This window comes from Mobula birostris, chromosome 5 (assembly GCF_030028105.1).
Source record: "Mobula birostris isolate sMobBir1 chromosome 5, sMobBir1.hap1, whole genome shotgun sequence".
Classification (NCBI taxonomy): domain Eukaryota; kingdom Metazoa; phylum Chordata; class Chondrichthyes; order Myliobatiformes; family Myliobatidae; genus Mobula; species Mobula birostris.
The window spans coordinates 205,961,501-205,979,407 of record NC_092374.1 but is presented as its reverse complement, the minus strand read 5'-3'; the positions used below and the strand labels follow the sequence as shown (position 1 = coordinate 205,979,407).

Here is a 17,907-nt window from a genome sequence, read left to right as displayed (position 1 = left end):
CCATGTATTGTTTCATCCAGGGGCTCGTGCTTTACTCCAGGTTTTCCCACACTGCGGTTCCTCGTCACTGAAAGGACCGAGCGAGGGCGCTTGACGAAGGTTGACCTGAGAGTAGTTTAAAAGTTCGGCTCAACAGTGCGGGCTGAATGGCCTGTACTGCAAATCTGCGGGCGCTGGAAATCTAGAGCAACACACAGAACATACTGGAGGAACTCAACAGATTAGACATCAGCTCTGCAGAGGAATAAACTGACGATGTTTCAGGCCGAGACCATTGACTGGAACTCACTCATTCTTTTACTCTTTCTGTGCATTATTTATTTTAAGGAATATTTATTTTAAATAATTATTGTTGTAACTTACAGAATTGTTCATGATTATACTGTACTGCAGTGCATCTGGAAAACCATAAATTTCATAGATCGTAGAACGAAGTCGGCCCGACCTTCTCACCAACACTAAGAGCAACCTAACTTTTCGCTCCGATATGACCCTCCATTGGAAGATACATGTCAGTGATATAAACCTGATTCTCGTTATGGTTCACGTTCAGATTTAGATTCTGGAGGAGGGCGAAGGGCTCCTTCTCATAACAAATTTACGGGTGCGAATGCAGGCAGGCTTTTTCACTGGGGTTGGGTAAGACTCGAACTAGAGGTCATGGGTGAAGGGTGAAAGGTAAAATATTTCATGGGAACATGAGGGGGAAGCTCTTCACTCTGAGGATGGTGGGAGTGTGGAATGAGCTACCAGCACAGACAGATGCGGGTTTGATTTCAACGTTGACGAAGAATTTGGATAGGTACAGGAATGGGAGGGGTATGGAGGGCAATGGTCAATGAGACGAGGCAGATTAATAGTCTGGCACAGAGTAGATGGGCCAAAGGGCCTGGTTCATGATGTTGTGTCTCTCTGACTTTCATCAAGGGCGGGGAAAGAGGACTCGATCGGTGAGTAGAGGCTCATTGCGTTCCTCCTCCTAATCGATAAACACCAGTGTCCCCTGAAGCGACTGCCTGAGCCACGGCTGCACCTTGAACAGATTGATGTGGAAATCGCGGGCACTTTTCCTGTCAGGATTGAAGTCTGTACACACGTTTATCGATCCCCAGCTCACCACACCTGCCTGCGGAGAGCAGAAGAGACGCGCTGTCAGAATCAGCCAACGTTAACAATAAATACATCAGATTCTGCAGAAGCTGTAAATCCAGAGAAACACACACAAAACGCTGGAGGTCAGGCAGCATCTGTGCTGACTTCTCCAGGACTGGAAATGAGGGAGAACGATGCCAGAGGTGGGAGCGAGAGGAAGGAGGACAATATAGAAGGTGACAGGTGAGACCAGGTAGACGGGGGAGGGACGATGAAGTAACTCTCTGGGATGTGATAGGTAAAACAGGGTAAGGGCTGGAGGAGAAGGAATCTGATAGGAGAGAAGATTGGGCCATGAGAGAAAGGGGAGGAGGAGGGGAACCAGGGGGATGTGATCGGCATGTGTGGAGAATAGATCAGCGGAGAGGGGAAGCAGAGTGGGGAACTGCAGAAGAGGGAAAAGAAGGGGAAAAATTACCTGAAATTACAGCAATCATTCCATCAAGTTTGAGGCTCCCCAGAGGAGTATGAGGCTTTGCTCCTCCAACCTGAGAGTGGCTTGAGTGGGGGCGATGGACCAGGTTTCGAAATGGGCATGGGGGTTGGAATTAAAATGGTTGGCCACGGGGATATCCTGTGTGTTTTTGTTTTGCGGATAGAGCAAAGGTGGAAGGTGCTCGATAACGTTGCCAGGGGTTGCGGGGAAGCATTGGGATTACAGCGTGTGTAATGGTAAGAAGTGCAAGTTGGGAGGTTGTTGTTGGTGAGTTGACCGGGGCCAGGGTGCTTTGAGTGTCGAGGAAGAGAGGTGAGGGGCTTGGAGACAGCTGTGGTTTGTGTGGAATGTGAGGCATTGAGGGCCCAAGAGGGTGGGGTAGGGGTCGCAGAGGGGTGATGGGTCATATAATAATAATAACATTTATAAACCACTCTTCATACAGACCAAATCAGTATAAAGGTGTGGATTTATTTATTTTACTATTTTTATTTTATGTGGTGATATATTGCGTAGAAATATAAGATAAAAGGTAAATAAAACACACCCGAGGATGTGCTCTGGGGCAGCCTGCAAGTATTGCTGTGCGTCCATTGCCAACATAGCATACCCACAACTTACAAACCCCGTCCCGTCCGTCTTTGGGGTGTTAGGAAACCGGAACGCACGCGGGTACGGGGAGAACGTACAAACTACTTACAGACGGTGGAGGGAATTGAACTAGGGTGACTGGAACTGTAAAGCGTTACCATAGCCTCCCATGCACCCGTCATTTCCACCCCCCAGCACTCAATCACGCTCCTCACCCGCACCGCAACATCTTCCCACACTCTGCCATCTACTGTCCGTCCACTGACCACAGTGCACAGTGGCCCCGTTACTGCAGCCACAGCGCGGCCCACTGACAACCACGTGAACCGTGTGTACTGCCCTGGAACAGGCCGCCCGGCCCATCGTGTCCGTGTTTTCCCCAGAAAACGGGATCTCCCCGTGCTTTTACTCCCCCACAGCCCATGGCTTCTCATGGTCACATATCTCTCTGTGGAGGGAGAAGATATACAGCACAGAACAGACCCTTATGGAGAGCAACCCACCGGTTTAACCCGAGCCGCATCACAGGACAGTTTACAGTGCCCAGTTAACCCAATAACCAGTACATCTTTGGACTGTGGTAGCAAACCGGAGCACCTGGAGGATACAAATGTGGTCATGGAAGAACACATGAAGTCCTTACAGATGACACCGGAATTGAACACCAAATCTGGAATGTCTGAGCTGCAATGAGTCATTCTAACCACTACGCTACCATGGTGCAATGACCATTTTGTGGGATCTTGCTGTGCATTAGCCAACAGCTGTGGTTCAGAATAACTCGAGCAGTTTCTGGGGTTCGAGACAGGCTGGGTCACATTCCCCACTCAGCCGACGGCTCCTCTGCAGTCTGTCCCTCCTGCTCACTCATTCCCCCATCCCGTGACCTTTCGTCGGGCAAGACTCACCTGGAAGAACCGTCTCATCTTGTTGATGAACAGCGACCCTCCCGAGTCACCTGTGAAACAAGAAGGTTAACTTGTAGGTTGAGTCGGGGGCAAGCAAGGCAAATGCAACACTAGCATCCATTTGAAGAGGACCAGAATGTAAAAGCAAGGACTCTGGGAATGAAAGGGTAAATGAATCAGGAGCTTTTGATGGCTCTGGGCCTGTACTCTTTTGAATTTAGGAGGTTCTCATTGAAACCTTTTGGATATAGAAAGGGCTCGATCGAGCGGTTGTGGAGAAGATGTTGCCTGTAGTGGGGGAGTCTAGGACCGGAGGACACAGCCTCAGAACAGAGGGATGTCCGTTTCGACAGAGATGGGGAGGGACTTCTTTAGCCAGAGGGTGGTGAATCTGTGTAATTCGTTACCACAGATGCCTGTGGAGGCCAAGTCATTGGGTATATTTAAAATGGAGGTTGATGGGTTCTGGATTAATCAGGGTATCAAAGACTACGGGGAGAAGGCAGGAGAATGGGGATGAGAGGATTAATAAATCAGACATGATGGAATGGCTGAGCCAACTCGATAGGTTGAATGGCCTAATTCTGCTCCTGTGTCTTATGCCAAGAGATGGGCTGCTGGTCCAAGCTCAGTACACTGATCTCGCCCACGTGGGTGGCGCGTTTCCCTCAGCAATGACCCACTGCTGCTGCACTGGCCCGGACAATCCAAAGTGTTTAATTGGAGTAAGGGGACATATGAAGCTATCAGGCAGGAACTTGGAAGCACAAATTGGGAGCAGATGTTCTCATGGAAATGTACGGCAGAAAAGAGGCAAATGTTCAGGGTAATATTTGCGTGGTCTTCTGCATTGGTACGTCCCAATGAGACAGGGAAAGGATAGTAGGGTACAGGAACCATGGTGTACAAAGGGTGTTGAAAATCTAGTCAAGAAGAAAAAAAAGCTTGCAAAAGGTTCAAAAAACCTAGGTAATGATAGAGAGCTAGAAAATTATAAGGCCAACAGGAAGGAGCTTAAGAATGAAATTAGGAGAGCCAGAAGGGGCCATCAGAAGGCCTCGGCGAACATGATTAAGGAAAACCTAAAGGCATCTTCACAAGTATGTGAAGAGCAAGACGTCAGAGAATAGGACCAATCAAGTGTGACAGTTGAGAAGTGTGTATGGAACCGGAGGAGACAGTGGAGGTACTTAATGAGTACCTTGCTTCAGTATTCACTATGGAAAAGGATTTTGGCGATGACTTACAGCGGACTGAAAAGCTTGAGTATTTAGACATTAAGGAGATGATGTGCTGGATCTTTCAGAAACAATCAAGTTAGATAAGTCTCTGAGACTGACAAGATGTACCCCAGGCTATGTGGGAGGCGAGGGTGGAGATTTCTGAGACTCTGGCAATAATCTTTGCATCATCAATGGGGACTTGAGAAGTTCGGGAGGATTGGAGGGTTGCAGATGTTGTTCCCTTATTCAAGAAAGGGAGTAGAGATAGCTCACAAAATTATAGACCAGTGAGTCTTCAGTAGTTGGTAAGTTGATGCAAAAGATCCTGAGAGGCAGGATTTATGAACATTTGGAGAGGCAAAATATGATTAGGAATAGTCAGCATGGCTTTGTCAAGGGCCTGACTGAATTTTTTGAGGATGTGACTAAACACATTGATGAAGGAAGAGCGGTAGATGTAGTGTATATAGATTTCAGCAAGGCATTTGATAAGGTACCCCATGCAAGGCTTATTGAGAAAATAAGGAGGCATGGGATCCAAGGGGACATTGCTTTGTGGATCCACAATTGGTTTGCCCACAGAAGGCAAAGGGTGGTTGTAGACAGGTCATATTTTACATGGAGCTTGGTGACCAATAGCATGCCTCAGGGATCTGTTCTGGGACCCCTTCACTTCGTGATTTTTATAAATAAACTGGATGAGGAAGTGGAGGGATGGCTTAGTGAATTTGCTGATGACACCAAGGTTGGGGGTGTTGTGGATAATGTGGAGGGCTATCAGAGGTGAAAGCAGGACATTGGTAGGATGCAAAACTGGGTTGAGAAATGGCAGGTTGAGTTCAGCACAGATAAGTGTGAGGTGGTTCATTTTGGTAAGTCAAATATGATGACAGAATATAGTATTAATAGGAACATAGAAGATACAGCACAATACAGGCCCTTCTGCCCACAAAGCTGTGCTGAACATGTCCTTACCTTAGAAGTTACCTAGGGTTACCCATAGCCCTCTATTTTTCTGAGCTCAATGTACCTGTCCAGGAGTCCCTTAAAAGACCCTATCATATCCACCTCCACCACTGTCGCCAGCAGCCCATTCCATGCACTCACCACTCTCTGTGTAAAAAACTTGCCCCTGACATCTCCTCTTTACCTACTTCCAAGCACCTTAGAACTGTGCCTTCTTGTGCTAGCCATTCCAGCCCTGGGAAAAAGCCTCTGACTATTCAAACAATCAATGCCTATCATCAATATATGTATTGTAGACCACCTAATGGGGAGCGAGAAGCAAATTTGTAAGGAGAGAGCAGATATTTGAGGTAAGTACAAGGTTGTGATTGTGGGAGATTTTAATTTTCCACACATAGACTGCGAAGCCCATACTGTAAAAGGGCTGGATGGTTTGGAGTTTGTAAAATGTGTGCAGGATAGTTTTTTGCAGCAATATGTAGAGGTACCAACTAGAGAAGGGGCAGTGTTGGATCTCCTGTTAGTGAATGAGATAGGTCAGGTGACGGAGGTATGTGTTGGGGAGCACTTCGGATCCAGTTATCACAATGCCATTAGTTTCAGTATAACTATGGAGAAGGATAGGTCTGGATCCAGGGTTGAGATTTTTAATTGGAGAAAGGCTAACTTTGAGGAGATGCGAAAGGTTTTACAAGGAATGGATTGGGACAAATTGTTTAATGGGAAGGATGTAATATAGAAATGGAGATCATTTAAAGGTGAAATTTTGAGGGTACAGAATCTTTATGTTCCTGTTAGGTTGAAGGAAAGGTTAAAAGTTTGAGAGAACCATGGTTTTCAAGGGATATTGGAAACTTGGTTCGGAAAAAGAGAGATATTGTGGCGACCCACTTTCCAGCACACACGAACCGGCTCACAACAGCGCGCACAGTCAGAGGGCCGGCCCCAAAAAGGGCTCCAGAACATCTTCATCAGCAGGGGGAAAATCCCGCGTGCGGAAAGGGTCTGGGAATATGCATTCCCCACAGCAATCCCGCCCCAGGGAGGGCGGGAACGGGAAGGCTTTAAAGCAGGCCGCGAAGTTTGAATAAATCTTTTTCATCGCAACTCTAACTCACCGACTCCGTGTGGTTATTCTAGCGCTGTATGTAGCACATCGCTACAATTGGTGACCCCGACGGCTCAAACGATATTTGGACCAGAGATGACTGACGCCGCATCTGTTCACGCAGTTCCGTTAAAACTGCCAAGCTTCTGGACGCTGCGACCCCACTTATGGTTCGAACTAGCAGAAGCTCAATTCCACATTGGGCAGATAACCTCGGAGTCCACTCGCTACTACTACGTGCTGAGCTCCCTCGACCAGGAGACAGCTGCACAAGTTGAGGAGTTTATACAGTCGCCCCCGGAGAACGGCAAATACACAGCATTCAAAGCCCTGCTCATAAGGACTTTCGGACTTTCACGGCGCGAACGAGCACGCCGCTTAATGCACCTGGATGGTTTGGGAGACAGGCCGCCGTCAGCATTAATGAACGAGATGCTGGCCCTGGCTGAAGGACACAAACCCTGCCTCATGTTTGAGCAGGCGTTCCTAGAGCAACTGCCCGAGGACTATGCCTGCTGCTGTCCGACGCAGATTTCAGCAACCCCCGGGAGGTGGAGGCCCGAGCAGATGTGCTGTGGAATGCCAGGAAAGAGAGAGGGGCATCCGTCGCACAGATCACCAAGCCGCGTGCCCAACGACAGACCAGACCAGGCCCGGCAGCAGAGCCTACAAAATCCGGCGACGGGAGTGCGGAGCCCAACGAACAATGGTGTTTCTACTACCAGCGGTGGGGCACAGAGGCCCGCCGCTGCAGACCACCCTGCAAATTCCCGGGAAACGCCAGGGCCAGCCGCCGCTGATGGCTACGGCGGCTGGCCATCAGGACAGCCTCCTGTACGTCTGGGACAAGCAGTCGGGACGCCGCTTTTTGGTCGACACCGGAGCGGAGATCAGCGTCTTACCTCCAACGAGTTATGATATCCGCAACAGAGAACCGGGACCCACCCTGAGGGCCGCAAATGGCAGCACAATACGAACCTACGGCAGCCGCACGGTGCGGCTACAGTTCAGCCCCAGCCGGTTCACGTGGGACTTCACACTGGCCGCCGTGGCCCAACCACTCCTGGGGGCGGATTTTCTACGAGCCCACAGCCTGCTGGTCGACCTGCAAGGGAAGCGATTAGTCCACGCCAAGACTTTTCAAACGTTCTCCCTGGGTGAAGCACAGTTGCCAGCCCCACACCTGGACTCCATCACGCTGTCCGACGACGAATTCACCAGGGTCCTGGCGGATTTCCCATCAGTACTGACACCGCAGTTCACGGCAGCCATGCCCAGACACGGAGTACAGCACCACATCCCGACCCAAGGACCACCCCTCCACGCCCGTGCTCGAAGGCTTCCCCCGGACAAGCTCCGACTGGCGAAGGAGGAGTTCAAGAAGATGGAGGAATTGGGGATCATACGACGGTCCGACAGCCCATGGGCCTCCCCCTTTGACATGGTGCCCAAGGCAACGGGGGGCTAGAGACCATGCAGTGACTACCGCAGACTGAACGAGGCTACAACGCCAGACCGCTACCCTGTGCCGCACATTCAGGACTTCGCAGCAAACCTACACGGCGCAAGGATCTTTTCCAAGGTAGATCTCGTCCGGGGATACCATCAAATCCCGGTACATTCCGACGACATCCCCAAAACAGCACTCATCACCCCGTTCGGCCTTTTCGAATTCTTCCGAATGCCGTTTGGTCTAAAGAATGCCGCACAGACTTTCCAGCGGCTAATGGACGCGGTGGGACGCGACCTGGACTTTGCATTCATCTATTTGGACGACATCTCCATAGGCAGCAGCAGTCGGCAGGAGCATCTGTCCCACCTCCGCCAGCTCTACTCCCGCCTGAGCGAATTCGGCCTTACAATCAACCCAGCCAAATGCCAGTTCGGACTCGACACCATCGACTTCCTGGGCCACAGGATTACTAAAGACGGGGCAACCCCGCTGCCCGCCAAGGTAGGCGCGGTCCGCAACTTCCCCCGACCCAACACAATCAAAGGCCTGCAGAAATTCGTGGGTATGGTGAATTTCTACCACCGTTTCCTCCCCTCAGCAGCCCGAACCATGCGCCCCCTGTTCACTCTAATGTCGGGTAAGGGCAAGGACATTACCTGGGACGAAGAGGCCGCAACCGCTTTCGTTAAAACCAAAGAAGCCTTGGCAAACGCCGCGATGCTAGTGCACCCCAGAACGGACGTTCCTACTGCCCTCACGGTGGACACATCCAACACAGCGGTCGGTGGAGTGCTGGAACAACTCATCGAGGGTCGCTGGCAACCCCTGGCGTTCTTCAGCAAACACCTACGACCACCTGAACTCAAATACAGTGCTTTCGACCGGGAGCTATTGGCACTATACCTGGCAATCCGGCATTTCAGGTACTTCTTAGAAGGTAGGCCCTTCACCGCGTTTACAGACCACAAACCGCTTACCTTTGCGTTCATGAAGGTGTCCGACCCCTGGTCGTCCCGCCAGCAGCGACATCTGTCCTACATCTCCGAGGACTGCAGTCTCCGGTTTGCAGCTCCAAGACCTCCCCGTAGGCCCTGGTGAGAGGACCCTACTATGTGACGTAGCTACCGGCCAATCCTGCCCCGTCGTCCCAGCAGCCTGGCGCCGGCGGGTTTCGAGTCCATTCACAACCTAGCGCACCCCTCCATCAGGACAACCGTCCGGCTGGTCGCCAACAGGTTCGTGTGGCATGGACTGCGTAAACAGGTCAGTGAATGGGCCAAAACGTGCATGCAGTGCCAAACGGCCAAGGTGCAGCGGCACACCAAGGCTCTGCCGCAGCGGTTCGAACCCACCCACCGGAGGTTCGACCACATTCATGTGGATATCGTGGGGCCCCTGCCAGTGTCGCGAGGAGCGCGGTACCTCCTAACTATGATAGACCGGTTCACCAGATGGCCAGAGGCAGTCCCGCTCACCGACACCACCTCCGAATCCTGCGTCCGAGCACTGATCGCAACCTGGGTAGCCCGCTTCGGGGTACCGGCCCACATTACCTCCGACAGGAGAGCCCAGTTCACCTCCAGCCTGTGGTCGGCTATGGCCAACCTTTTAGGATCACAGCTACACCACACAACTGCCTACGGCCCACAGTCGAACGGACTAACGGAGCGTTTCCACCGTCACCTGAAGTCGGCTCTCATGGCCCGCCTGGAGGGGCCCAACTGGGTGGACGAGCTTCCCTGGGTCCTGCTCGGAATCCGCACGGCGCCCAAAGAGGACCTGCACACCTCGTCGGCCGAGTTGGTGTACGGCGCACCCCTGGTAGTCCCAGGAGAGTTCATACCAGCCCCAAGGAGACAAGAGGAAGAACCCACAGCAGTCCTGGACAGACTACGGGAGAGGCTCGGTAACCTGGCGCCCATACCCACTTCACAGCACGGACAGAGCCCGACCTGCGTACCCAAAGACCTGCAGAACTGTAAGTTTCTTTTTGTACGACGGGGCGGACACCGGGCACCGCTACAGCGGCCCTACGAGGGGTCGTTTAAGGTGATGAGGAACAACGGGTCCACGTTCGTGCTGGACATTGGGGGGAGAGAGGAGGTTTTCACGGTGGACCGACTCAAACCGGCCCATGTGGACTTGGCGCAGCCGGTCCAGGCTCAGGCACCGCGGCGCAGGGGCAGACCTCCCAAACAGAGGCGATCCAGACGGTGGACATTAGGGAAGGTATCGCCGGTTCTGGGGGGGGGGGGTTATGTGGCGACCCACTTTCTGGAACACACGAACCGGCTCACAACAGCGTGCGCAGGCAGAGGGCCGGTCCCAAAAAGGACGCCAGGCCATCTTCACCAGCAGGGGGAAAATCCCGCGTGCGGAAAGAGTCTGGGAATATGCATTCCCCACAGCAGTCCCGCCCAGGGAGGGCGGGAACGGGAAGGCTTTAAAGCAGGCCGCGAAGTCTGAATAAATCTTTTTCATCGCAACTCTAAACTCACCGACTCCGTGTGGTTATTCTAGTGCTGTGTGTAGCACACCGCTACAATATCTACAATAAATATAGGCAGCATAGAGTAAATGAGGTGCTCAAGGAATATAAAGAATGTAAAAAGAATCTTAAGAAAGAAATTAGAAAAGCTAAAAGAAGATATGAAGTTGCTTTGGCAAGTAAGGTGAACATAAATCCAAAGGGTTTCTACAGTTACATTAATAGCAAAAGGATAGTGAGGGATAAAATTGGTCCCTTAGAGAATCAGAGTGGACAGCTATGTATGGAACAAAAACAGGTGGGGGAGATTTTGAACAAATTTCTTTTCTTAGGTATTCACTAAGGAGAAGGATATTGAATTGTGTAAGGTAAGGGAAACAGTTAGGGAAGGTATGGAACCTATGATGATTAAAGAAGAGGAAGTACTGGCGCTCGAAAGGAATATAAAAGTGGATAAGTCTCCGGGACCTGACGGGATATTCCCTAGGACCTAGAGGGAAGTTAGTGTGGAAATAGCAGGGGCTCTGACAGAAATATTTCAGATGTCATTAGAAACGGGGATGGTGCCAGAGGATTGGCATATTGCTAATATTGTTCCATTGTTTAAAAAGGGTTCTAAGAGTAAAGCTAGCAATTATCGGCCTGTGAGTTATGACGTCAGTGGTGGGTAAATTGATGGAAAGTATTCTTAGAGATGGTAAGATAGGGATAGACAGGGTCTGATTAGGAACAGTCAACATGGATTTGTCAGGGTCTGATTAGGAACAGTCAACATGGATTTGTGCGTGGAAGGTCATGTTTGACAAATCTTATTGATTTTTTTGAACAGGTTACTGGGAAAGTTGACGAGGGTAAAGCAGCGGATGTTGTCTATATGGACTTCAGTAAGGCCTTTGACAAGGTTCCACACGGAAGGTTAGTTAGGAAGGTTCAATCGTTAGGTATTAATATTGAAGTAGTAAAATGGATTCAGCAGTGGCTGGATGGGAGACACCAGAGAGTAGTGGTGGATAACTGTTTGTCAGGTTGGAGGCCAGTGACTAGTGGTGTGCCGCAGGGATCTGTACTGGGTCCAATGTTGTTTGTCATATACATTAATGATCTGGATGATGAGGTGGTAAATTGGATTAGTAAGTATGCAGGTGATACTAAGATAGGTGGCGTTGTGAATAATGAAGTAGGTTTTCAAAGCTTGCAGAGAGATTTAGGCCAGTTAGAAGAGTGGGCTGAAAGACGGCAGATGGCGTTTAATGCTGAATAAGTGTGAGGTGCTACATTTTGATTGGACTAATCAAAATAGGTCATACATGATAAATGGTAGGGCATTGAAGAATGCAGTAGAACAGAGGGATCTAGGAATAATGGTGCATAATTCCCTGGAGGTGGAATCTCATGTGGATAGGATGGTGAAGAAAGCTTTTGGTATGCTGGCCTTTATAAATCAGAGCATTGAGTATAGGAGTTGGAATGTAATGTTAAAATTGGTAAGGCCAAATTTGGAGTATTGTGTACAGTTCTGGTCACCGAATTATAGAAAAGATGCCAACAAAATAGAGAGTACAGAGAAGATTTACTAGAATGTTTCCTGGATTTCAGCACCTAAGTTACAGAGAAAGGTTGAATAAGTTGGGTCTTTATTCTTTGGAGTGTAGAAGGTTGAGGGGGGGACTTAATAGAGGTACTTAAAATTATGAGGGGGATAGATAGAGATGACGTGGATAGGCTTTTTCCATTGAGAGTAGGGGAGATTCAAACAAGAGGACATGAGTTGAGAGTTAGAGGGCAAAAGTTTAGGGGTAACATGAGGGGGAACTTCTTTACTCAGAGAGTGGTAGCTGTGTGGAACAAGCTTCCAGCAGAAGTGGTGGAGGCAGGTTCGATGTTGTCATTTAAAGTTAAATTGGATAGCTATATGGACAGGAAAGGAATGGAGGGTTATGGGCTGAGTGCAGGTCGGTGGGACTAGGTGAGAGTAAGCGTTCGGCACGGACTAGAAGGACCGAGATGGCCTGTTTCCGTGCTGTAATTGTTATATGGTTATGTGATTATATCATCTTATACACCTCTATCAGGTCACCTCCCTTCCTCCGTCGCTCCAAGGAGAAAAGGTCATGTTCACTCAACCTTTTTCTCAGGGCTGAAATGGCTGACACAAGGGGGCACGTCATCTCCCATTGCTTGACGGCATCTGACCCGCAGTGGTGTCCAGCGAAACTGAGACTTGGGAATATTAGTGCGACACAGAGTTGGGGAGAGGTACATCTAGGCGCGCGCACACACACACACACACACAGAAAGACGTTCATGCAGACGTATATACATACATAAAGACACAGATAAAGTCACACATCTTTTGGTAAGATGGTGGCGTACTCAGTCACAGCGGGCTCTACAGGGCCAAACAAAGATGTTAACGTATTTGTTTTTATGACCGTTAGATTGCTTGACATTAAGAACTTAAGGTACTGCAGATCTGCCTATTCGGGCAGGGCAGGGAGGAGGGAGGAAGGGTGAGGGGCAGGGAGATATCTCACCATAGCATGTGTTGTCTTCTTGATAGGGGTCATTTCCCCCTGTGCAGAGGAATCTGTCGGTGACCACTTCCCTCACATCTTTCACGTGCCGATATTCCGGAGACTCCAGCGCTTTCCTCTCGCAAGCTAACCGCGGCTGCAGGAAACCAATATGGCAGTGAGTCCACCGAGAGTCCAGGCCACCCAAGCCAGCCGCCGCCACAGGGCTTCCTCCCAACCCTCGTGTCGACCCATGAGGAAACAGTGCCATGTAAACAGACAGGGATAGGGCGAACGCTGGGAATTACGAAGAGCCTTTCTTGGAAGTTCCTCAAGAACTGGACCTGAACATTCTACCCACGTGCCTCAAAATTCAAATTCTGGGGAAATTTATTATTAATGTACATATATGTCACCATTTACAAGTCAAGTCACTTTTTATTGTCATTTCGACCATAACTGCTGGTACAGAACACAGTGAAAACGAGACAACGTTTTTCAGGACCATGGTGCTACATGAAACAATACAAAAACTACACTGAACTACGTAAAACAACACAAAACTACACTAGACTACAGACCTACATGGGACTTCATAAAGTGCACAAAACAGTGCAGGCAATACAATAAATAATAAACAAGACAATAGGCACAGTAGAGGGCAGTAGGTTGGTGTCAGTCCAGGCTCTGGGTATTGAGGAGTCTGATGGCTTGGGGGAAGAAACTGTTACGTAGTCTGGTCGTGAGAGCCCGAGTGCTTCTGCGATTGATTTTCTTGCAGGCATTCACAGTATGTACCAAGAAACAAAAAAGAAATAATAAAAATAATGCTTTGAAAGCACAAACTGGAGATTGTTCAGGAGTTTGCTACCCATGGCAACCATGTTAATGTCGACGGGTATGTGGGTTCTGTGACCAGGTACACAGAGAAGTGAACAGAGGATGTCACCATCACGAAACACATCGGGGTGAGGGCAAATCAGAAGCCATGGCTTGCCGCAGACACTCGTGCCAGGCTGCGGGATTGTGATGCTGCTTTCAGATTGGGAGATGCGATACCTGTCAGGAAAACAAGCACTGTGTTTTCCCACTCCCCAGGAAGGCGAACTGGGAGCATTCTCAGAGAATTTACAATCACTTTTGCGATATCCACAGACACAAGTTGCATATGGCAGGGAATGTAGAGGTTTACAGACTACAAGTCTACCCTGCATGTCAGTGACCAGGGTATCTCACTCTCTGAGAGGCTGAAAGTCTTCTACGCCCAGTACGATGCACGGAACCAAGTTGGGCAAGGAAGGCAATCCTCACCCCAGGGGAGTAGACACTCTGTCTGGCTAAAGCTGAGGTGAAGAAGACCCGGGTTAAGACCCAAGGATGTGGTGCTGAGGATTTATAAGGTACTGGTGAGGCCTCACCTTGAGTATTGTGAACTGTTTTGGGCCCCTCATCTTAGAAGAGATGTGCAGTGTCCAGATTTGCAAAGCTGATAGACATCTATCCACACAGACTCAAGGGTGTGATCTCTGCCAAAGATGCATCTGCTAACTACTGACTTGAAGGTGAATACTTATGCAGTCAACTATTTTGTGTTTCATACTTGTAATTAACTTAGATAACATTGTAGAGATCTGTTTTCACTTAAACATTAAGAGTTTTTTTCTGTTGAATGGATTCAAAAAAGCCAAATTAAATCCACTGTGATTCAACGTTGTGAAAGAATAAAACATGAAATCCTCCAAGGGGGTTGAATACTTTTTATAGGCACTACATCTTGGTCTGAAAGTGACCTGTTAAATCTACAAAGAAAAATAAGTACTGAAATGAAAAATTTCAGAAAACATTATGTACACTCGAATATGCTTAAACTAGCACTAATTATGACAGAAGGGGGAAGAGGAACAACAGGCATTAAAAATCTACACAACGGTCAGATAAAACTTTTAAGGATATACTTTCATCAATGTTCAGCACTCCCTGTGAGCAGATGCAATTCTGATGAGACCTATCCACCACTAAACTTAAGTGAGAGCAGAACCAGACAAAAAAATCACTGTTGAAGAGAAAAATGGAAAAGCAGGACCCTCCGTGGAAGACATCCCCATGATGTGAGCAGACTAGATGTCGAGAAGGAAGCATCGAACACCTGGCTCAGAGTTGGATATCTCTTCCCAGAGACAGAAGGGTTCATCGTGGCAATATGGGACCAGGTGATTAACACAAAAAAATTATCAAAGATGCATAATAAAAGACCAACAAATTGAAGACAAGAAATTCAAGACAACAAATGCAGAAAATGTCAAGAGAAACCAGAAACAATCCAACACATAACAGGATCCTGCAGCAGTTTAACTCAATCTGATTACTTACAGAGATGCTAACATTATTCATCAGAATCTTGCTCTTAAAAAAAAATTCAGAAAAGAAATCATACCCTACTACAAATACAAGCCTGATCCAGTTTTAGAGTGAAAATCCCCAAAATTGTTTGACAACCATTTCATTGTAAACAGACAGGACAATCCATAATAACTGTCCAGATATAATAACACAGGATAAACAAGCAAGGACAACTCGCTTAATATATATCACCATTCCAAACACACAAAACGTACAGAAATCAGTACGTGAAAAACACGAGGAAAATGCTGAATTAAAAGAGGAAATTGAAAGACTATGGAACATTAACAAGGTGTGCAATGTCCTGATAGTAATATCTACAGCTGATGTCATCCCAAAGTCACTACACGATATCAATAAACAATTAGGGTTCCACAGCAATATCTGTGTAAATTTCCAGAAGCCACAATACTAAACATCACTAGAATTGTCTGACAGGTTCTGGCAATTGACAAATGAGTGTGCTTGGCTATGCCCATAGCTCAGGCTTTACCAGCTTGAGCTGAGAAAAAATGAATAATGATAGTAAATAAGCAATATTAACTGGAACATTCAATGAAAATTCCTTGAAGGTGATTTCACAGGTTTTGGGAACACTCCACTGCTCAGATGAGTGAAGTTTAGTGAGGTCATCCCCTCTGCTTCAACAGCCTAATGGCTGAGGTATAATGGCCATTCCTAAACGTGGTGGTGTGGGTGCTGAGGCTCCTGTACCTGCAGGATGGCAGTAGTGAGAGGAGAGCATGGCCCGGATACCTGGGGTCCTCGATGATGATGATGCTGCTTTGTGGTGACAGTGCGTCATGTAGGTGTGATCAGTCGTGGGGAGAGCTTTCGATCTGATGGACTATTCTGAGTTGTAGGCTTTTCCTGTATTGTACTGGTATTTCCATACCAGACCATGATGCTACCAGTCAATACACTCTCCACCACACAGAGAGGTTTGTCAAAGTTTTAAATGACAAGCCGAATCTGAGACCACAGGACCATAAGATATAGGAGAAGAATTAGGCTATTTGGCCCATTGAGTCTGCTCTGCCATTTCATCATGGCTGATCCATTTATGGAATCCTACACAAGACTCCCAAATCCCTTTGCACCTTAGACTTTTGAACTTTATCTCCATTTAGACTTGTGTTTTATTTATTCACTTCCCAACACTGTATTTCATCTGACATTTCTCCTATCCTACTAATCTGCCTGTCTTTCTGCAACCTCTCTATTTCCTCAAAATTACCTGACCCTGACCTATCATTGTATTCTTGAAAGATCAGTACTTTATGTTGACTTTAGGAGAGCATGGAGCGACCACTCTCCACTTAACATCGACGGCTCCTCCATACAGATTGTTAAGAACACCAAATTTCTTGGTGTTCACCTGGCGGAGAATCTCACATGGTCCCTCAACACCAGCTCCATAGCCAAGAAAGCCCAGCAGCATCTCTACTTTCTGAGAAGGCTGAGAAAAGTCCATCTCCCAGCCCCGATCCTCACCACGTTCTACAAAGGTTGTATTGAGAGCATCCTGAGCAGCTGCATCACTGCCTGGTTCGGAAATTGCACCGTCTCGGATCGCAAGACCCTGCAGCGGATAGTGAGGTCAACTGAGAAGATCATCGGGGTCTCCCTTCCCACCATTACAGACATTTATACCATACACCGCATCCGCAAAGCAAACAGCATTATGAAGGACCCCACACACCCCTCAGACAAACTCTTCTCCCTCCTGCCACCTGGCAAAAGGCTCTGAAGTATTCGGGCTCTCACAACCAGACTATGTAACAGTTTCTTCCCCCAAGCCATCAGACTCTTCGATACCCAGTCTAGACTGACACCAACCTATAGTCCTGTGTAGGTCTGTAGTCTAGTGTAGCATTTGTGTTGTTTTATGTAGTCCAGTGTTGTTTTTGTATTGTTTCATGTAGCACCATGGTCCTGAAAACGTTGTCTCGTTTTTACTGTGTACTGTACCAGCAGTTATGGTCGAAATGACAATAAAAAGTAACTTGACTTGACTTGACTAATGCATCTACAATTTCTTCAGCCACGTCTTTAAAAACCATGAGGTGTATACCTTCTGGTCTAGGTAACTTATCTACCGTCAATCTTTTCAGTTTCCCAAGAACCTTCTCCATTATGTTGGCAAGTTCACATCCTTCTGCCTCCTGACACTCACGAGCGTCCCGCATACTGCTGGTGCCTTCTATAGTGAATCTGTTGCAAATTACTTACTCGGTTCCTCTGCCATTTCTTTGTCCCCCATTACGATCTCTCCAGCAACATACCGTCAGGTATGGAGCGGCCACTGCACAGGACCGGAGAAAACTCAGCCATCTCCATCATGGGAGGGAGGCACCCCAGCATCAGAACATCTTCAAAAGGCAATGCCTCAAAAAGGCAGTATCCATCATTAAGGCCCCTCATCACCCAGGACATGCCCTCTTATCTTTGCGTTAATCATGGAAGAGACACACACACAACATTTTACGAACAGCTTCTTTCCCTCTTGCCATCAAATTTCTGAATGGACAATGAACCCATGACCACTACCCCTCTGCCATCAGATTTCTCAATGGATAATGAACCAATGAAGAGCTTCTTTCCCCCACCATCAGATTTCTAAATGGACAATGAACCCATGAACTCTACCTCAGTATTTTTGCTCCTTT

The 17,907-nt window shown here is 48.2% G+C and overlaps 1 protein-coding gene across 1 annotated transcript in view; it reads right to left on the bottom strand.

The window, feature by feature from the left end:
- Positions 1 to 292: 292 nt before the first annotated feature.
- The window catches only part of LOC140198485 (complement C2-like), a 183,207-nt gene continuing 165,592 nt past the window's right edge, over positions 293 to 17,907 (bottom strand). Inside the window, exons 17-19 of the mRNA XM_072259571.1 lie at positions 12,860 to 12,995; positions 3,088 to 3,137; positions 293 to 1,126 (exon numbers count right to left, since the gene is read on the bottom strand). Coding sequence (XP_072115672.1) covers positions 980 to 1,126; positions 3,088 to 3,137; positions 12,860 to 12,995 — 333 coding nt within the window. The 3' untranslated portion in view covers positions 293 to 979. The remainder of the gene's footprint in view (positions 1,127 to 3,087; positions 3,138 to 12,859; positions 12,996 to 17,907) is intronic.